General features: G+C 37.2%; 1 protein-coding gene across 7 annotated transcripts in view; it reads right to left on the bottom strand.

Moving 5' to 3' along the window:
- The window catches only part of LOC129733335 (zinc finger protein ush), a 413,663-nt gene that overhangs the window by 118,191 nt on the left and 272,898 nt on the right, over window positions 1-22,574 (bottom strand). The window contains exon 1 of one of the 7 annotated variants that reach the window (XM_055695135.1): window positions 21,318-21,601. The exons of 5 other annotated variants lie outside the window; for them this stretch is intronic. In XM_055695135.1, the coding sequence (XP_055551110.1) occupies window positions 21,318-21,402 (85 nt within the window). In that variant the 5' untranslated portion in view covers window positions 21,403-21,601. Of the gene's footprint in view, window positions 1-21,317; window positions 21,602-22,574 lie in introns of those variants that run through there. One more of the 7 variants, XM_055695141.1, reaches the window with a different exon arrangement.

The raw sequence follows: 22,574 nt of genomic DNA, 5'->3' as shown, positions 1-22,574 counted from the left end.
TCACATCCCTGTTTTGTATTTAGTCCTCACAAAGTTCTGGCATTACTATTTTTGATTGTGATTTAAAGCGAAATAGAAATTGAAACAAAGAGTTCTCTTAAATTAATCTGGTCCGCATTCTGCCTTCATCTGACGATTGTTTCTATTGTGTGCGTCTAATTCACTGTATCAAATCGCAATCCTCGATTTGACAGCGGATAGCAAAAATATCGTTTGTTTTTAGTATAAGCATTCAGAGGAATTTAATTGATCAGTGCCCTCAGTGTTCTAAGCAAAGCAAAGCCTTGGGGCTACATTCCGATAGCCGATTCGGAACTTGACAGACTTCGCAGCCAACCGTTAAGTGTACAGGACAATTGCGGGGCTAGCGCTACGATCCTACTGACACTAACAGTCTCTTCCGAGTCAAGACTCGGAACCTACGACGACTGGCTTGTTAGGGCCAGCATCGTACCTCGAGACCAGCTGGGGAGACCCTCAGTGTTCTATTTGATGTAAATTTAAACGCATTTTTGTAAGGTAAGTTTAACAGTGAGGCATTCCTAGATTGTAACTTTCTCCGTGCAGAAAATGAAACTTTGAGTATTTGAACGTACGATTCTCGCAACGAAAAAAAAAATGATTTTGATTTATCCATTTGCGAAGGGATGAATAGCTCGATTTCGTGAACCGCAAGCTGGATCTTTTATAAAAATCGTAAGCCGGACGGAAATAGTTGGTATTCATACCGGGAACAAAAATGTAACGGATTTTTTTATATCTTTATATGATGGATTTTGCGCCTTAAGAACTGGTGAAATTAAATCAACGCGAAAGAAGTCTCTTGAAACAAGGCCACACTTGAATGTCTGATAGTCACATCGCGTGGTTATGAATGTTAAATTAAAGCTGTTTATTGAATTGGTCCTACTGGGCACAATCTCAATAGCGCACGCAAAAACTATTGTAAATTGTTAGCGTTCAAAATTTACACGGACGATTGTCCACGGAGGCGGAAGGTGGGTCGAAAATCTGTCCACGTGAAATGTGGATTATGCCCAACATATGTATCAATATTTGCTCAAAAGCGTGGAAAATCATAAAATGAGAGCGAAAAGCCGTTTAACATGTTCGTAACGGTGACAAGAGACATCAGAGGAACTGTATAATAGGGTATAACTGCTTTTAATGGACCTCTTAGTAGCGTAGCTGCAAATTTTGCAAGAAAAAGTGTAAATATCTAAACTGAATTAAGTATTTCATTATGTATAAACATGAAGTAACATGTTTATCATCTTTTCTGCATGAAAAACAACAAGATAACACCTCTATTTTCCTCTAGTTTAAGAAATAAATCATCGTTTCAGTTTCCTTCAATGGACCACCGTTTCCTTAATTGGACCACAACAATTTCCTAATTCGGGCCAGGTCTAAAAAATACCTACATCTCTTCAACCGTAGCTGCCGCTGATGAAACTAACTCTGGTTTACGCACTAAGAGTTCTGGATCTGGATCAACTGTAGACTGCAGCCGTTCTTTCGTAATAGGGAATCCTTTATGTGCCATCCGAGTATTCAGCGAACAATTCAATCCTCTTCCGCGGCAGTCAATGCAGTTGGTTTACCTCTTCGTGGTTTTCTTGACCACTTGCTGCTTGCACGGAAAATTACGGTAGATCGTGGAACATTGGAGCGCCTGCAAGCTTCTCTAGTCGAAACACCACTTTTTATTGCTTAAAGACACTCAGTAATAGTTGCTTCAGTATATTTTTTGCCAATTTCCGGCGTTTTCCCCATTTTAGCAACAATTTTGTACAATAACACCATCATAACAAATTTATGGTAACTATGATTCGATGATAGCTCTTGTTCTTTTTTGGGCCACTTTTTATTTTTTTTTCAATATTTTAAGTGTATTTCTAGTAAAATTTATTGCTTATCTTTTAAAGACACTATCACCCTACCCGTTCATCGAAAATCTGATTATTTTCGCTCAGAAAGTGTGATGTCAGTACAGTTTTTGGTAAAGCCATTTCCTATGAAAACGTTAACGAACCATGGCAAATCAGGTAGCTTTTATTAAAAGACATTTTTTGCAGCTTTAATGAAGAATATTATAGTAAACGTGTGTTGCAACATTACTAATGAAGAACATTATTGAGATTGTCAAAGCACAAATCAAAATAAGTATATTCATAATGTGTCATTTGGTGTAAGAAGTTCAGGTGGTCCACTAAAGGAAGTGGTCTATATTAAGCAGATCTGCCCTAAATGTAAACTGCGATTTACAGTTACATCGAGCGGAGGATTCATTTTATAAATTTTGGCTGATTCGTATGCAGTAGCTATCGTATTTGTTGAAAGGAAAAAGAACCATTTACCTATTCATGTACTGGAAAATAATTTCGCGTGTACAAATCTCCAGATAACCAACAACCAAATAAGAAGAACCCGAATAGCCACTACAGACAAAAACTATTACTTCGTTTTGGAAAATATCTAGTTGGCCATCGTTTTGCAAATAATAAAAAAAATGCAAATGAATTTAAGGATGTTTCAAGGCTCATATCATTGGTGAATTTGAAATTTTGTCCAAATTAAAAATAATCTAATTGAAGTATGCAAGCGAAAAAAAGACCATTCTAAACGAAATAACTAAATCAGGGGAGAACCATACAAAACGCACCAAAATACTCACATATGTGACTTTTAACTATGACTTTCTTCGTTTTTCTCATATAAATCCAGCTTTCTAGAAATATCATATGAAAAAATGTGCCATAATGACCGAAATACGTCAAAATTGTAGAATTGTCTGTGGTTCTGTCCAACATGTAATTATTCATAAATTTTATATAAGCTTTTATGGATAACTGGTTTGCAAATAATACAAAAAACTGTGGTTGCTCTAACTTCCATACTTTTGAATTTTTTAATACTATGAATTGCATTTATATGCATTTTATTTCACTAGCTTTCATCAACTTTTACCTAAAAACGATCGAAGCCAAATTGAGGTAGATTGCACTATGAAGTGCTTGTCTAAAATTGCTCAACAACTTAGGCGTCGTACACTAATTACGTAACGCTAGAAATCCAGATTTTAGACCCCCTTCTTCCTCTATGTTTCGATAAGTAACGTTTAATATGACTCCCCTCCTAAAAATACGTAACGCTAAACTTACAAAAATTTACGATTTTGAAGAAAAACCACAGTTACGTAACAGTTTCAACTACCCCCCTTCCCACATGTGTGACAATAGGTAACGCAAACCCAATCACCTCCCTCCATTGCTTTTGATTTTACTTCTGGGACTTCAAGCGCTATTAACTTCGCATGCTGATTTCTGCTAGTGTGCAATTCTCGTTGAAACCGTCCCACTGATGACATGAGGTCTTTCAAAAAGGATATTTTTATGTCTAAATGATTAAAAGTAGCGAAAAAAGGAGAAGAGCACTTTGGTTAGTTCATATTGAAGGACCCCTCGGGCACAAATCGGTTAAACGGTTTTTACAAAAATTGTTTTTTGGACAATTCTAGACCTTTTTATTGCCTTATTTCTCTTGAATTTGTCATTGAGCTCCCTGCAACCAACACATCGTTTTCAAGTGGAATGATAGAGGTTTCATTTGAAGTAGAAAAAATTGCCTGCCATCTTGAATCATGCCGCCATCTTGGATTTCATCAGAAAAATGTGTTTTTGAGCAAGTTCGCAACCACCGATTTTAAATTTGACATCACCATTGGAAAGCAGAGAAATAATGCTTTAAGATGCATACAAAATATTAGGTGAGCATTGAGGTTATCTTGTCATTCTGGTCACTTTTTAAAATCGAGCATTAAACAGTTCAACGCATTACGCGCGTCCAATATCAAATCAACGCAATATACTGAGCCTGTGGTGTGCGTATTATGTGGACAGTCAGTATTCATAGTTCGCAGGTAGTAAGTGCACCCAAGCACCGTAATTTTTTAATAGCCCTTAATCAATTGGTAGGTGGCAAACGTACCCTTTTCGAATAAGAATAAGGGGATAAGAAGCTAGGGATCAAAAAAGTAATGATTCTACTCTTACTTTTTTACCCTGGCATATTCAAATCTTCTCCAGATTACTCGGGATATACTTGATTCATACTATACCTTGGTATACCATACCAAAGTTTGTTGATAGTAGTTTAATGCATGAAAACATCAGTATATAACAGTAGCAAAAACAACATCTACCATTAATTTGTTTAACTACCAAACATGCGAAAACTGTCCTCCGTACAGGGAACCGAACTTTGTTCTAGAAAAAAAAAACGTAGTGAAGCCTAATCACAAATTACGTTACACTCAAGGAGGAGCGAGGGAGTGAAGAACTAAACAATGTGAATGCTGTGAAAAGGGATCAAAGATACGATTTTTTGCTTTACGTAATTTGTGAACAGACCCAAAGTCACACAGGCATTGAGCCATCCACATTCCACGTGGACAACTTTGGGGAGAAGAGTCTGTGTGATGTCCACGGTCCATGCAAAATTTTGAAAATTTATATGAGAAGTTGTGGGGGAGGGGAAGAGGGGTGGTAACAAAATCCTTAAAAATCTGTTCACGTGGAACATGGATTGGCCACGCCATGCGTTGTACTGTTTGAAACTCGATTTTAAAAAGTGACCAGAATGACATGGTAAACTCAATGCTCACCTAATGTTTTGAATGTATCTTAAAGCATTTTTTCTTAGCTTTCCAATGGTGATGTCAAATTCAAAATCGGTGGTTGCGAACTTGCTCAAAAACACATTTTTCTGATGAAATCCAAGATGGCGGCGTGATCCAAGAAGGCGGCCAATTTTTTTCTACTTCAAATGAAAGTTTATCATTCCTCTTGAAAACAATGTGTTGGTTGCAGGGGGTTCGATGACAAATTCAAGAGAAATAAATCAATAAAAAGGTCGAGAATTGCTTAAAAATCAATTTTTGTAAAAACCGTTTAACCGATTTGTGCCCGAAGGGTCCATCAATATGAACTAAACAAAGTGGTTTTCTTAATTTTTCGCTACTTTTAATCATTTAGACATAAAAATATCCTTTTTGAAAGACCTCATGTCACCAGTGGGACGGTTTCAGCGAGAATTGCTCAAGTGGTATATAGCCTTCTGCTTTGGAGCATATTGGCCTTTGTTTTGGTGCGTCTAGGACACGGGCAAGCTTGGTAGCAATGGTAATTTTGACCAAAAATAACATTAAAATCGACTATTTCAGAATAAGCTTTGTCATAAATATGCATTATCTAGCCCTACAATCCACGACATGCCAAATGTAGATGTTCAACCTTAATCCATAGCCAAAATACCCAAACACTTCACCTTACTTTAAATACCCGGAAAAAAATCACAAGAGTTCATTATTTTTCTACTTTCCAGATTTTTTTTTTCTGTGTGAACTCACCACTGCGACCAGAGATTAGATCAATTGTGATATTGCCCAGGTGTTTTTGGTACTCCGCACTTCATATTATTGGCAGTATCACTATTGAAGTAAGTGACACGCCTATCATTCATATCCGTGCTTGTGTGTAATTCTTACCTTTCCGTTTCAAGCCCACTGTTCTACTATACCGAGCCTCTGTCCATCCTAACAATATCGCCTAGTTACAATTCCCTGGAGAGAACTTTCATACGTTACTCACACCAGTTTTATTATAATAACTTTCCATATTAGAGTCCCCCCTTAAGGAAAAGCCATGAACATTATCGCACCTGATATATAAGAAAAAGAACATTATATAACATAACTCTTCTCGGTGGGCAGGCCACAAACCTCAACCAAAACACGAACAATATTTATATTTTATTAATAGGAAGGGTCTAGAAAAACCAAAACAAAAACGCATAAACGAAGGGAATATAAAAGCGTTATTTTTCTTTTGAAAGTACCTGCTATTTCCTGCAGCTCGCAGACATCGTTTTGACCGTATAAATAAACCTAAATTTCAAATTATATTAAAAAAAAAATCATTTCTTAAGGTAATCTCCTCAACAATCGGATGTGGTTTTTGAATTTTCGATTTTTTCGAAGTGAAAAATGAAACACGTGGAGATGGTCAACACAGATGTGGCCCCAAAGTTCAAACTAGAAAAAAAAGAAAGATTTTAGGTTTTTAGCCATTCCTGTTCAGATAATTAAATGAGTTTTCTCGTAAACAGGACGTTGGAGCGATGAACCCGGCGGGCAATTACTATGCGACACTCTCACGTAAGTTGACACATTTCTACACTGGCTAGAGGCACCAAATTTAACAGGAATGGTTAGAAAACTATAATCTCTCTAGTTTTTTTTTGTTTTATTCTCGCTTATTTCCGTCGGTCTAGTTCCGCCACTGTTGTTGTGTCAATCACCGACGCCCGGGGAGGCGACTCCACCCAGGATCCTAACTTACGACCCGTTGATTAACGAACCGGCGCCAACGACTTTACTTCCTCATGCGATGGAAGGCGTGATCCCAGAGATTTTTCGCCTCAGGAAATCTCCCGGTGTCGGCTAGAATTGAATCTAGACCAGTTTGGTTGGTTGTGAGTGGATTACGCCACCTCACAACCATCAACACCTATGTCGGCGGTGGGATTCGAACCCAGGCGTCGAGCGTGGTTGGCGGAGACGTTACCAACCACACTAGGCCCCCGCCCTAATCTCTCTAGGCTTAAAGGGTAACAAATTTTCGTATTACAGTTGACAGACTTAATAAAAATAGGGTAACCATTTTAATCGATTTTCAATCTAACTACAACTTTGCACAAATGTTCCTGTAATTTTGTGCTAGGTATTAGTATTTTTTCAATCAAGACTAATTTCAAAAAATCACACACGAAAAAATCCTTTTTTCCACAATTTTTTCATCTTTTCGGAAAAAATATATATTTCGTATTTTTTTTTCACAAAATAAATGAACAGTATTAAAATTCATTGTGTCAAAAAGCTCTTTTTTGTCTTATGGTGTATATTTTTCTGGAGGACAAAATTACTGTCTACAGCTTCGCTGGAGACGTTATAACAATTAAACAAATCGTTGCGGATTTTTTTTTTACTTTGTCTTTTTTCTGGTTTTCCATTTTTAGAAAATCATCAATGTTTAGCTTACCTTTTGCAGTTTTCATGAATAGGAAGATTTTGAGAATATGAGTTTTCGAGATAATTAATTCTGAGTATTCGTTTTCTTTAATTTTTTTTCTAAAAAAGTTGTTTCTCGAAATATATTTTTATCGAAAGGCAAAACTACTATCCGCAACTTTGTCGAAGACATCATACCGATCAAACAAAACTGAAAGCATGAAATGAAATCTATAGTTCACGGGATCAAAGTTTCAACCAAAAGACTCGTTAAAACTATATTAAAATTTGGGTGTTCGTTATGAATCGCTCAGGTGAGAGGGACTGTTAGCAACGAGCCGCCATGCGAGATTGTTAAGTTTTGTGTTGATTGTTAATAAATCCACCATATATTTTTATTTTATTTCTATCGACATTGTTTTTTCTCAATTGTCCCAACTTTTCTATGAATAAATGGAAAAGATTATTTTTCTATGTCGCTCCTTTATTCGTAGATAAAAATTAGGAAAACCCACCATTTTTTTGAAGCCACTGCTCAAAATCGTGAATTTTTTCAATTACTCTCTGTCGAGACAATGGACTGTACTTAAATCACTACGGGAACATTCCGGATGGTTCTATCACTTCACAGGATTTTCGGATGAAGAACTTCCAATTATTTCACTCAAACTTATATTATACTTTAACCATTTACACGCTTCCAAAATTTAAACACGAATGAATCTATCTCTACTGCCACTGTCCTATTTATAGCACTGTACTAATTTCTAGAACATTCGAAACGGAAAACTAAAAAAAAACTATGAAGGAACGTATTCACCATCTGGAAAACTCGAGAAAATGCTCTAACAGGAAGCGGCTGTCAAACACGTCGAGCTGTCAAAATTTGCGTTTGCGTTGACGAGGGGTAAACAAAACCGAAATTACATCGAGCTGAACCGGTTGGCTCGAACACCCTCCAAATACTGTTTTTTCACATACAGTAAGGTTTTTGTTGCATTTCTTAATTGCTCAAAAACTGTACAAGATATCGACCTCATTTTAATTACGTTCCCCATTCTAAGCTCAAAAATAATCATTATCCGTTTTTGGAGAATCACAATTTTTTGTTTAAATACTGAATATTTAACAATATTTAACACTAAAAAAAAAAGAAAAAATATTGAAAGAAGAGCCAAAAAACTTAAAATAATTATCTATATTTAAAAAAAAATCTAACAAAAGCTGTAAAAGATCAAATAAACATTGATGACTGTTCGATTTACATAATTATTCAAATGTATTGATAATGATTAGAAATGAGAGAAGAACGTTAACATTTTCTAGAAAAAAAAGTTGAAGCCAGAATGTGAGTGAATGATTGGTGTGATATCTTCAGCAAAGATTTTGAACTGTCGTATCACTGTCACTGTTGGGGAGACTTCTTTAATCTGCCTTTTTTGAAAAGATTTATGAAAAAAACTGGAAGATAACAATAAATTCATTATTGGACATCACTTTTAATTTGGTCTTTTAAAAATCGATCAGAAGCGATAGAGATATTTATTAACAAAATTTGGAAAAAAATTGTTTATCGATTTATAATTTAGTGAAATATAAATTGGATTGAAGTATTCTCTCAAAAAATCAGTAATTTCATGCAATTCCGCGAGATTTTTAATCATTTATGCTATCAAATTATCTTACAATATCTTCTATTAAAATGGGACCGTATTCCAAAGTGTAAGAAAAACACTGCTGTTTAGGACATTTGTGCGATTCTGAAAACATTATGAACAATACTAGCTTTGATGATGACGGATAACATTCTACATCGCAACAAAATACTGAAATGATTAGATCCTTAAGTATTACTTTTTGTCTCACATTCCAATACATTAAACGCATGGAAGTCTTTACAGCAGAGATAAAATGACACTTTATTAAAGTTTTTAAAACAGTTTGAAGTTGGTTTTACAGCTTCCCCTGTTTGGTTTCGCATAGACTAAAACCAAACGTCTCTTGATTTACTATTTGTGAAATGATGGTAAATGTAGATTTCACGTTTTGTTTGCCGCAACTTTGCATACATAAAATTATTATTTCTTTGATGTGAAAATCGAAAATGTTTAATTTTCTGTTGCTTGTGAAGCATGATATGTTTATGTGTGTTTGTAATGATTAAACATTTAAATTTCATTAAAATTATAATAGTGTCAGCAAATGTTTTAGAATTTACATTAAGATATTACTAATGACCTTACACTTAGGTACACACATTTTTAGAATTTAAATGCATGGAACTTTATTGGTTGGCATCGAACTTTGCGAGATGTTATTTTCGAAAGGTTGCCGTCAGTTGAAAAATGAGTTGTAACATCAGCAGGCGCAATCCGAGCTCCAAAGATTTCGTTTGTGATCAAGGGAAAAGTAACATATGGGAGGATTCCTTGGTCTCTAGTAATGACAAAAAAGTATCAAAGCAACACAATAACTTCCTTTAGGTAATTGATCTGCACTGTGTGCGGCATCCAAATTATTCGTGAGCCAAGAGCTGTGCACTGAATGCGATTCGCTATTCCCGAGCATCATTTGAGCGATTTTTCATACAATTGCAGTTGATTTGAGTCAATCGTTACTTAGCGCTATTAGTTATATTTTTCCTGTGTGAAAATTGGAAAAGGTATTTTCAATGGGTTTATTCTGTTAGCAAATTTCTAGTTGCGTTTTGTCAATTCAGAAAATCTAAACTAGACACCATCATTCGGAGCTGTGTAGCCCTAGCAATGATTGACAAGCTCATCAGAACGCTTTAGATAGGCTTGAAAAATGCGTAACGCTTTTCAAAACACAAACTTAAAATAATTCATACTCTGTGATCAAATTGTATCACCAAGCTAAGTCACACATGTTGCCTTTCTTGTGACAATCACACTTAAAACACATAGCAACGTACAAATGCTTTGCCTGCGATGAATAACGACTTTTCTGCTGACTGAGTTCATTTCCAACGAAACGATCGTTTATGGAAATGAATAAACAAAATGTAGCAACAAATGATTCCATACAATTCAAAGTCCGACAGCCGGCCGAGCGGAGTGGATGATCGCTCAACTGACGATTTTATTAAACTCATTGGGTTTTATTTGTCTGCGATTTGTAACCGGTCATTCGCTATGGAAATGAAAATTGTATTAAATATTTGTAACCAAATCTGTATTGCCAACGATTTTGTTATGCATTCCAAGAAAGTAACTTAACTGTCGATCCCAGACTAAATACAAGAGCTCTTCTTATGAGTAAAATCCTGCCTGCGCGTTAGGTAAGCAGAGAAGGAAACAAAAAAAAAAACAAAGACCGACATTATGCTTATGTACAGTTTGTGTCGTCCAAAGCACTCTCATCGGATGGGCAATGTAGAAATGAGAAAATCCAGAAACAGTGCTTCGATAAGTACACACATAGAACATAGACCGATATGAGGAGTAGATATATCGGTTGCAGTGTCGAGAACTTTCATCGCACTCGCTGTTGCTGTTGACATTTAGTGAAGTGCCGTGCGCCGGGCAGCCAGTAGTGAAACGCATTGCGCTGACGATGGACGAAACAACGCTTCGTTCGGCCGAACTGAAAAAACGACAAATTTGCCGGTTTTGTTTGCAGCCCTCTGAACGGTTGCATTCGGTGGGTGAGGGTGGTCTTGCGCTAAAAATTGCCACCTGCTTGACGTTGGAGGTTTCTGTGGGCGACGGGTTGCCATCGACGGTGTGTTCCCGATGTCTGTGGCTGGTGGAAAAGTTCTACGACTTCAAGGAACAATGTAACAGGGCGGAATTTTTGCTGAATAGTTTTGTCATGACAGGAGTTTCGTTTTTGCATGCTCTGGAGCCGATGGAAGTAGAAAACGTTTGTCCGTCGAGAGAAAAGCGAGGTGTGGAGGTAGGAGTGCAAGTCGACCAGCCACAAGTAATGGAGCCTGAGGTGGGTACGAAGGGATCGGATGACGAAAGTTGGAATTTGGTAGGTGATGATTACGAAATCGATCAAGTGGCAAAGGAGTTGTACGGGGATGAAACAGTGGATGCTGTTCGCTCCGAGCCGTTCTCCGGAATAGAGGAGATCTGCAAATATCGTGTAAACGCAGACGGTTCAATCGATTTCGATACCACGCAACTGCAGCATACTTTATCGGCTTTTGCGAATAATAAAGACCAAAGTGATGAGTCTGATTCTACGGAAGATGAAAATGTGGCACATACTCCTATTGAAGAACAATCGGAAGATTTTGACGACAGAGTCAACAAAATACCAGAGAATGTTGAACAGAATGATTTAGACATGCAAAAATTAACAGAAGTGTATTCAGAATGCATAGATTTAACTGACGAAGTAGAACAACCTCCTCTAGATCAAACGAAGTCTATGGAGAAGCAAGATCCGATGTCGCATCCTGTTGAAGATGATTCGGATGCTTCTGAAATCGATCGACTATCAGAGCAGATTGAAAAACAACTTCTGAAAGAGATGGAAGAGATTCATTCAGAATCAGGAAGCAAAAGTGCAAACACAAGCTCATCAACGCTGCTGGAGTGTATAGATTTAACTGACGAAACAGAGCAACCGAAAGCAGCTTCCACGTCGTTCCCAGATGCCATGTTATTGCTATTGGAGGATGAAAAATTGCACCAATCACCCTCGCACCAAAAGAATAACATTTCCCTGACGAGACGTCGTACGAGCCCGGGAAGCCCCCATCGAGGTACGCTGGAAACTTTGTACGCTGACATTCCAGTAACTCCCATGCGCGCATCGGACGGCCTGGACAAGCGTTTTATCGAACGAGAGCTGGGCGAAATTCTTTCCGACGATGAACTCGAACCACTCGCCCTTAGTTCGGAGCTGGAACAGATTCATCATAGCAGCGATTACGACCAAAAAAAGCCCACGGTTAAACCGCCTCCAGCCAATCCCGAGGAAGAATTTCCCTGCGAAAAGTGCGACACATGCTATCCACGAGCTCACCTGTTGGAATGCCACAAGAAGGCCTACCACAGTAATTCTCCACAGAAACCGCTACAGGGTGGAACAGCGGCAGCAGCAGCAGCAGTCAGTTCTCGCATGGTGAGTCTAACCATTGGCACTCCGAAGCAGAAGTGCGTCAGATGTGGCCAGTTGGTGCCAGTAGCGACCTACTGGAATCATATGAGGCTGCATAGTCCCCAGCAGAGCCAGCCGGTGGAGTGCGAATAGGTTGGAGCGGAATTATTCGTGAGTTAGAAATTCCATATGGGATGATATATAAATTTTCAAAGTATTTTTTTATTTTAGCTTACGAGAGTACCGCCAACAAAAACAGCTGATTTAGGTCGGTAACGTTTATTTTACTAATAATGCTCGTTAATTAATACAGCAAATATAATCGTGACAGGTGAGGCAATCAGTTACACATTAGATGTGTATAGTTTCAAGTATGTAGTTGTGTAAAAAAAAATTAAGGTAAAAAAGCAAGGTATTACTTGAGTACAAAAAACTATGGATTTGAGTCATTCCAAAAACTACAGTACAATAAAATATCCTACATTTATTCTATTGGGATCAGTATTTGGATCGTAATGACAACTGTTATCACTTGAAAAGTTAGTATTTACTTGAAATCATGTACTAAGCCTATGTTTTAATTTGATAGATATCAACCGAAGATAATAAATGTATGTGTATTACAATTACACTTCCAAACAGGATAGAGAGTGAAATATATTGGATTATTTGTTTGAATTGAATGAAATCATTGTTTACTTTTAGTACAGGTCGGACTCGATTATCCGGAACATCAGAAATTTTTTCGTTCCGCATAATCGAGTTTTCCGGATAATTGAATCACAGAATTTCTTTTTTTTATTTTACTTGTTTGATGCAGTGGCGAAACCAGAAATTATTTCAGAGGCGAAAAGGGGTAAAATCTTGAGAAGCAAAAAAAAAAAATAGGCATCAATTATTTTCCCCTAATTCGAACAAGTCCCAAATATGCCAAAAGTGACATCAATGGTAAAAAGATGCCAGAAGATGACACATGAATGCCAGAAGATGCGAGAAAAAAAAGGAAAACGAACACCAAAATATTAAAATTCCGGATAATCGAGTCCAAAATTCCGGATAATCGAGTCCGACCTGTATAAGAGTCGTGCTCCACACTTAGATGTAAAGTTTTTTATACAGCGAAAGCTGTATAAGCTGTATTGAATTCTCAAAATAAATCCCGATTTTTTATTTTCGTCGGTGCATATATATCATAAAAATAACATATATATAAATAAAAAAGTAAGAAATTTATTGTCAGAGAATATACAAAAAAAAAATAACAATGAATAGAATCTCCTAATTCTACTTTTATGATGTCATAAAATACTAAAATATTAGCTTCATAAATTCAACTCCTAAACGAATTTCAAAACTTTATAGTGACCCTAATTAAGAAAAATCAAATACTAAAACCAAAAAGTAATGAAATCCACAATTCCTGACACTCAAGTTTTTCAGACTCCAGAAGTCTGAAAGGTCACAAAGTAATTGTTCGCCGGGTTTCGTCGCTTTTGCGTTTGCTTACGGAAAGGCTTATTCAAGCTTCTTGAGATTTCACACATTTCCGAGCTGGCTAAGGGCACCCGAATTCACAAAAAAGTTTAAAAAGTTATAATTTTCATTTAGTTTCAGTTTGAGCTCAAGGGGAAATTGTTGTTTTTGCTTTTGTCGACCATTTGTCATGATATTTAAAAATATTGGGAAAAATATTATAGTGCAGGCAGCGACACAGTGACTCGAAAATAGGAACTTTGGAGACCAAATTCCTAAAACAAAGAAAACCATAAAGGAACTAAAAAAAAAAATTATAAAAAAATTCTAAGAGAAAAAAAAAAGATTTGTAAAGAGGATTTGTAAATTTCAGGATATTGAAGGATTGTATTGAAAAAGACAAAAAAAGGCAAAGAATAACTTTGAATAACTGTTAGTGATACTAATCAACTACTAAACTCCAAACAAGAATTCAGACGAGAAATTTAAGAAGAGACATTTAGGTGAAAAAGAAACCCTTTTGTGTACAGTGTAAGGATACCATGTTTTATTTTTTCACGCCTATCACGATGGAACATGGAGATTAGTTTTAAAATAGAGACCAATTTTCTGGAAAAAGATTTGCTACCATCTCTGATATTAAAATACGTTTAATAAAAGTTTAATCTAAAAACACATTTGAAAATATTGCAAAAAAAATGTTTGATATGATTTAAAAATCATTTATGATTAAAAAAATTCTCAGATTTCTTTCAAGCTAGATTTTTCAGATACAAATTTTAGTTGTCCAAGACTTTTCAGAACAAACGAAAATAGGCACTCATGAATAAAAAAATTATTTTCTTTTATGGTTCTTGGACATTAAAAAAAGTTCGAGATGACCGATGTTTTTTTTTTAATTACTGTGTGGTTTTAAAATCATGCATTTTTTAAATTTAGTTTTCGCAATATTTTCAAATGAAAGTTCAGTCAATTCCTGGAAGTCATCCATTGACAACTTTTCTCTGTCATCCCTCGTCGTTACTCAGTTTTCAGATCGATATTATTACACGAAACAATTGCAAAATTCAATTGATGAATTTGCCAACATGGTGATATTTATACCAATAGGGGGAATTTGGGGCTCAAAGCGATATGAAATTTGAATTTATTCTTTTGGAACTGCATAAAACCTCGAGATCTGGTATTGTCTCAAAAAAAATTTCAAAACAATTTTTGTTGTGGTGTTTTTCATATAGCAAACCTTTCGACTCCTAAAACAATTCTATAAAGAAAATTTTCCAGAGACAGCTCCAAATCTTGACGATTCATGCATTTCTAAGACATTTGACATAAAAAAATCAATATCGGAAATTTCATGCTGTTTTTCGTCGTTCCGAAAAGTGAAACTTTTCTATGTTAATCTACAAGTCCTTTGCCAGAGACTTGCAATACATAAGTCCTCGTACGTGCGGACAAAATAATAACCAGGTGGAGTCAAGTCTGTTGCTAAATCAATTTCCTAAGCAAATTCTACTTAAACCTAACCTTCTCAAACGCCATAGAGAAATAATTCTTTTTACCGACTTTGTTTCTGTCACCTATAGCTACTAAGAAAGGGAACTTTACCACTACTCTTTTTTTGCCACCTACTTATTTCGCTACCAGGCGCTTGTCGCTGTTTCTCCCACGGGAAACAAGGTGTCTAGTATCAGCAGTTTATACCGGCAAAGGAATATCGAGAAAAAAAGTGTAATGGGAAGAAGGCTGCTGCATAATTGAGCTGGAATTAGCATAACTAGGGTTTTTTCCCGAAAAGATAAAACTTTTGAAAACTATCGCTGAACGGAATTCGAAAAGTCGGTTTCCCTTAGCACCTTACTGTTTATGTCAAGCGCTAAACAACAATTCAAATTGATCAAATTGACTGAACTACGCAACGATTTATTGAAACAGCACGCGCATTGCACGGTAAGCAGTATCGCTAAAGGTAGCACGAAAACACTTCATCTTCCACGTTATTCTATCCTATTTTCCCTCGTCAATATTCTACCGCACTCATATATATACTACAACGCAACCCATATTGAGAGGGTGCTACATGATAGTCATTGATTTAGGTTATTATCTCTCCAATATTCTTAAAATTCACATTTCATGTCATATTCCCCTCTCCTTCCCACAGAAAGAAATTTCTTCTTATGAAGAATAAATGAAAATAGAAAACAAATTTATTCGAAATTGCAGAACAATCAGTTTTCCCGAAAGGTTATCGATAACATTTTTTTTTTTGAATTTCCTGGAGTGACACCATTGAATCATTTTCTTTCGATTTTGCTGATATTAGCACGGTAAAGTTAGAAAGCGGGAAAAGTTAGACAAAGCATTTCATTGAGTGTGTAGAGTAGTGTGCTTTTTTTTCCTTTCAATAAATTTTAAAAAATTCTTCTAATGAATTAGGAATTTCTAAATAACGAAACGAAAGAAAATTCCTTATATTTAGGACAAGTTTGTTTCAAATTATCAAAAAACTATGCTTCGGATTTCAAAAAAGTTTTCAGCTCTGCAAAGTTTGCTCTATGATTCATTTATGTACACTAGCCGCCATACCTTTGGAGTCGCTTCACTGAGTAGCCACTCGCAAAAAGTTTAGCATCATCTGGAATAGGCAGATATTTCGTGTTTCTGGCGACCTAAAAGTTGCAGTCTTCAGCAAAGTTGTTCAGGAGGTTAATGGGGTTCAGTAAAAAGTTAAGTGAAGAGTTTCCCCACTATGTGGCGATACTGAACTCTTAGGATTCCGACCTTCTAGAGAACTGCGGTCTTCAACAAAGTTGTTCAGAACGTCAAAGGCGGTGAAAAAAATGAGTACGGAATTCCACCGTTATGTGCCGCTAATTCACGTAATTTATAGTATTTTGCCCTTGACTTACCTGTACCACGACTCCAACCTTCTAGAGAGCTGCGGTCTTCAGCAAAGTTGTTCAGAAAGACAAAGGGCTTCTGGATGGTAGAGATAAAGACAGAATTCCCCCGTTATGTGCCGCTAGTGTGCACGTAATTCTTCGTATTTTGACCTGAAATTATCTCTCGGTTCCGACCTCCTAGAAATCTGCGGTCTTCAGCAAAGTTATGCAGAAGCTCAAAAGTTTGTGGTTGATGGACAGTTCAGTGCAGTATTCCGCCGAAACTAGGCGCTAATGCGAACGCAATTTTTCGTATTTTGACCTAAACAACCGCATAAAAAGTTGCGATCTTCAGCTAGTGCCACGAGTGTACAAACCGAAACCGAATTTAGGGGGAGAATATTCCTTGTAATTGACAAACCACGTATACAGAATAACACAGTGATCATGTTTGGTGTTTAGAAGTGTTCATATTTGGCCTTTTGTTTTATTCAAAACAAATAGTTTGTGTAAATATTTACACATTTTATGCTAATTCTAACAGATATTTAAATATTTTCCGAAAGTTTTCCTGAAATTATCCTTACTATTCCACCGTTGTTCCCTCAATTTGCGTTCAGGAGTTTACAATGAACAATTTTGCTATTGCCAGCCCCCCTACCCTCTTTTCTTCACACACTTCTGAGATAGATATAATTTAAAGTTATTGAAACATATAAGCTATTTCACGACCTGTATTTACCGAATTAAATGATAGTCGGTTAAGCGTTTTAAAAATTAATTGACAACATTCATCTACACCCCCCCCCATCTCAAATCACAAAGTTATGTTGCAAAACCACGTCTTATATTCGAAAACACCTGTATATAAATATTCGTGATAAACTTTTTTACGAATTTTTACATAATTCACAAATAACGAAATTCAATACAACCCCCTCCTTACTACGCCACTAAGATACAGAAAAATCAATGTTATAGAAACATAACCACTTACCGAAATTGGTACGGTGTTCAAGTTAATTGTTAAGGAGTTTATAAATTTAGGGGGAAAGTTGGATCTTGGAAAATTCCTTCTCAAAAATTTTTTAGTCCCAGAAAGTCGATTATATCGATTTTTTTTTAATTCAAGATAACTCCACGTCTCATTGATTAATGCTACTCTAAGACATTTGGCATCAAAATTTTTTTGCAGTATGGTACATTGAGATGAGAAGAAGCATCATGCAAAAAATTAGTTTCGTAGGTTGTTTCTTACCCCCTGCGATTCTACTTCAATCACTACTATTTTAATACACTCCTGACCTGTGTTTTTCTTAATTAGTTGAACTTGACCGCTTTGAGACACGTGTTCCCGAAGTCCGATTAAGCTGAAATTTTGCCTGGAGGATTTTTCCAAGAAGACGAAACTTTTGCGCACTACTTCTAAGCGAAATGTACACTGACTTTTCAATTACCCAGATATTGCAGCACCCCCCAAGAAGTTGAGCAAAACCTGTAATAGGTAGATATCTGTGTTTTTGATTATTCAAAAGGTTGCAGCCTTCAGCAAAGTTGTTCAGACGATAAAGAGCTTCCGGATAGTGTAAAATTGGGTACTAAATTCCACCATTATGTGGCGGTAGTGTGCACGCATATTTTCGATCTTCGTCCTGAACTTATCTCAGGACTCCGACCTCCTAGAAAGCTGCGATCTTTAGCAAAGTTGTTCAGAAGGTCAAGATCTTTTGGTTGATGGACAGTTCAGTGCAGAGTTCAATCGCTACGTGAACGCGATTCTTGTCGCGATATTTTGACTCTAATTTATACCCAGATTAAAGCCACGTAGTGGTCTTATTTACAATCAAACTTGCCATAAACAAAAAAAAAATCACGACCTTCTGAACAAGTTTCCTGAAGGCCACAGTTTTCTAGTAATTGGACTCACAAGATAAACTTAGTTCCAAATACGCAAAACTGCAAGCATACTAGCGCCATGTGGTGGCTGAATTCCATACCAAACTATATAACAAACAGAAGCCCTCATCCTCTTAACCAACTTTTCTGAATTCCTAAAAATTTAAGCTGATTGAATTCGAAAGATAAATTAGGTTCAAAATAATCAAAACTATACGAACATTAGCACCGGGTTGCGGTCTAAGTTCGAAACAAATTGTGCATCAAATAAAAGCCCTTTACCCTCTGAACAATTTTGCTAAAGACAGCAAGTTTATATATTGTCAGATTCACGAGATTTTTTTTTTTGTTAGGGAATTAGAATTACGTTGTCCATTGATGTGAACTTTTGTAATATATATCCCAGTCAATTGCTATACGTGTCCCCTTGCAAAATACAATGACCACTATTGTTGAGTGATCAGGTACCTGCACTGACACGCTCCCAGTCAGGTGAAATATGGTTTATGAAGCCAATCACCTTCCCAGGATTCAAAGACCAAATCTCTTTGGGCTGTAAAAAGCCACTGCCAAGAAACCTTGATCTGCGTCTAAATAATGCACCACAACTGCACAGCAGATGTTCCGATGTCTCGCTTTCCATATTACAAAAGCGACAGATATCATCCTGAACCCGGCCTATGTTCTTTAAATGATATCTACTCGGACAGTGCCCCGTTACTAGGCCGACGTATGTACAAAGAGCTCTTTTGTTGAGCTCTAGGAGCTTTTTCGAATGTCTCTCGTTTGGTGTGATAAATCTTTTAGATTGGGAACACTTTTTGACATCAAACCAATTGGTTATCACCTTTTGTTCCTCCCAGCGTTTAAGCTCCATTTTCACTGCACAGTTTGATATACCACAGAAAGGTTCTGGGCCGATAAACTGTGAGTTAGATCCTTGTTTTGCAAGTTCGTCTGCCTTTTCATTCCCACCAATGCCACAATGTCCTGGAACCCAATACAAATTTACTGAGTTTGTTTGACATAGCTGTCGCAATGTGAGAATACATTCCCAGACAATCTTGGATGTACATTTATAAGCATCAAGTGCTTTCAGTGCTGCTTGACTGTCAGAGAAAATACAAATATTTGCATGTATGTATTTCCTAGTCAGACATACATTCGCACATCCAAGGATTGCAAAAATCTCTGCTTGAACACTGTTGGCCAGTGTCCCATTGCCACTGAAATATTAATTCCAGGGCCAAAGATTCCTGCACCAGTTTTGGTACCTATTTTTGAGCCATCTGTGAAAAATATCGTTGAACCGGGACGGACATCAAGAACTCCGACTTCCCAGTCTGCACGCGACGTTTCGCATACCTTGTAGGGAATATCATGGATATTCTGAGGTGCCATCCAGTCTCCATTCATACTCATCACTGGCCCTCTTTTGAAAATGTCCAGTATTGTCAGGTGACCCACAAGATCACCTGACAATATAGTTTTTGTTCTTTTTAGCTTCAAGGCACTCTTTTCTGCTTCTAGTTGCACGTATTCGTACAACGGCAGCAGATGAAGAATTGCATCAAGAGCTTTTGACGGGGTGCTTTTCATTGCTCCTGTTATAGCAATGCACGCAAGTCGTTGAACTTTATCTAGCTTTGTTCTAGCGGTGTACTCTTTGGTTTTTGGCCACCACACTAACGCAGCGTAGGTCAGTTTTGGACGTATAATAGATGTGAATATCCACATCACCATTTTCGGTCTCAAGCCCCACTTTCTCCCAACGGTTTTGGAGCACAACCATAATGCACTGTTGATTGCATAGTCACGAGATCAATTGAGGTCAAAATACTCAAAACTATATTCACACTAGCCCTGCGTTGCGATCAAATTTCGAGATAAGTTGTGCACCAAATAAAGCCCTTGATCCTCTAAACAACTTTTCTGAAAACCATAACCCTCTAGGTTTGCGCAATCACGAGATAAAGTTATTTAAAATTACCTATTTTAAATGATGCTGAACTTGTTAGGCAACATCCATAAATTAAGTAACGCTCATAGGCGGAAGGAGGAGTATCTTCGAGCGGTTCGATTCATTACATAATGGAGAGGGGACGTCAAAACGTTACATAAAAAAAATCTTTCGAGAGACTCTCCAAAAACGACCATTTTCATTGAGAAAATTCCTCTACTGCATTACTTAATTTTTATGGGGTGGGGGGGTAGGTGCTATGTTTCACTACTTATGGTAGAGTGGGGGTCCAAAATTGTTTTTTGTGTTACGTAATTCATGGATTTCGCCTTAGGAGGTGCTGCAGTATTCAAACTAGGTGTTGCAATACTCAGAAAGCCGTATGTGAAGAAAAAAAAAAATACTCAGAAAGCCATTTCAAACTTATTGCGAGTAGTGTACGTGAACATATACAATTTTTATAGCAGTCAAAGTTAACATACAGTAATAGATATTTTTACTCATTTTAATCTAAAATAGTGATTTTAGTAGTAGGTAAATGTTGAATTTATAAATAAAAAGTTTTCAGCCGAAACGCCATGCAACATTGATGGTAATTTTCTTAGTACAGTTGTAGTGTCACTTCGTAAACACAGAGGGCAATTAGAAGCAGATGACAAATAACTGATATCAGCGTTAGTTAGTAATCACCTCTCACTATCAAGTATTACATGAATGAAATTAAATTAAAATTACTCACCCTATAGAGATCTTGGGTAGTGGATTTGTTAGGTTCTTTACGCTTGTAAACTTACCTAGAAGAGAAAACAAACACTAATTAGTTGAGAAAATTTATAGAAATTATGCATTTATAGATTCAAAATAAGACGTAAAATAGGCCAACAGAACTAAACTTCAAATGAAAATCCTTTAGATGCTCGACAGTATTCCAACCAGCCATAAGGCAAACTATAAAAACCTTTATCTTCACACCTCTGTTGCTCTGTTGCGCTTCCTAACGGCAACAACCGGCTGCGTAGCGGCAACCAGCAACAGCAACACATAGGGTGGCATGGATTTTTCCACTATCTTCACTTCAAAGATTGGCGTAAATGTGAACATCGTTTTCCACCACCGCCATCCCACTGCTTTTCTTATCCAGCGAACGCGCTGAAACCTTTATCAGACGGGACACTTCGTCTTCGCTGGTGATGCTATGAGTGGTACTGTTTGACGATACACATCCGCGATTTCACACACACACACACACAACTGCTCTCCTTCTGCACAGCAATCAGTGCAGCAGCCTTCCACAGCAAGGACGGAATGACACATAAGGCGGAAGATGATGCTGCATATCTCTGTTTTTCAGCTATCCTCACATGTCCTCAGAAAGCAAAAAAAAAAAAAAAGAAATATTCCAAGTGCATTCCGAAGGAAAAGCGTGCGATTTCACTCGGAGAGGAGATTGTCAGCCAGCGTTCCCACCCCCAAACCTTGGCAGACTGGGTGGCAATGTTTGGGCTAGTGGGCAACCATATCCGCACTGATATGTCTGTCTGTGGAACCGAGCGACCGACCAAAGCGAGGGAGCTGCTTGTATCTGAATATTTATTCCTTTATTTTTTGTGAAAAATTCAATTTTTATGCTAATGCGATCTATATAAAAAAGATCGCCACGCCAAGTGCAGCAATGAAGTTGCTCTCTTATCAGCTTCCAGCAATGTGCGAGAAAGTGAGATGATAGTGCCAACCACGACTGGAGGGTGTTTCGTCTTTTTCACCCCTTTCCACTTCGTTCTTTCCCTCCCCACACACCCACACTCACTAGCGAATTCCATCCTGGCTGTACGTCACCGGGAACGGGATGCGAGTTGCATCGTCGGAAGGGTTTGTGGAATTGCGGGTGGAATGATGGATTGCGAAAAGTGCATATCATAGTTCTTGGGTGGAAGATGCTGTGTTAGTGTGTCTCGCGCACTACAATGCCGGGCGAGATGCTCAATCTTGACTGTCAATGACTGTCGCAGGCGTCGATATTGATTGGATGTGCAATGGAAACGATTAATCAGTGGTGAAAAGGTTGTGATAGTTTTTTTTTTCTGTTTTTGAACGCTTTCTTATGTAGAGCAAAGCAGTGAATGCTTTCTAACAGATAACGATTTTTTTCAGTGATAAATATTTTTTTAGAAACTGTAAAAGTACATTAGAATGGGCTTTTTTCACTTAAAACTGA

The sequence above is a fragment of the Wyeomyia smithii genome, chromosome 3 (genome assembly GCF_029784165.1).
Source record: "Wyeomyia smithii strain HCP4-BCI-WySm-NY-G18 chromosome 3, ASM2978416v1, whole genome shotgun sequence".
In the NCBI taxonomy this organism is placed as follows: Eukaryota; Metazoa; Arthropoda; class Insecta; order Diptera; family Culicidae; genus Wyeomyia; species Wyeomyia smithii.
Note: the sequence above shows the minus strand (reverse complement) of the source record. Positions and strands in the feature narration are given on the sequence as shown.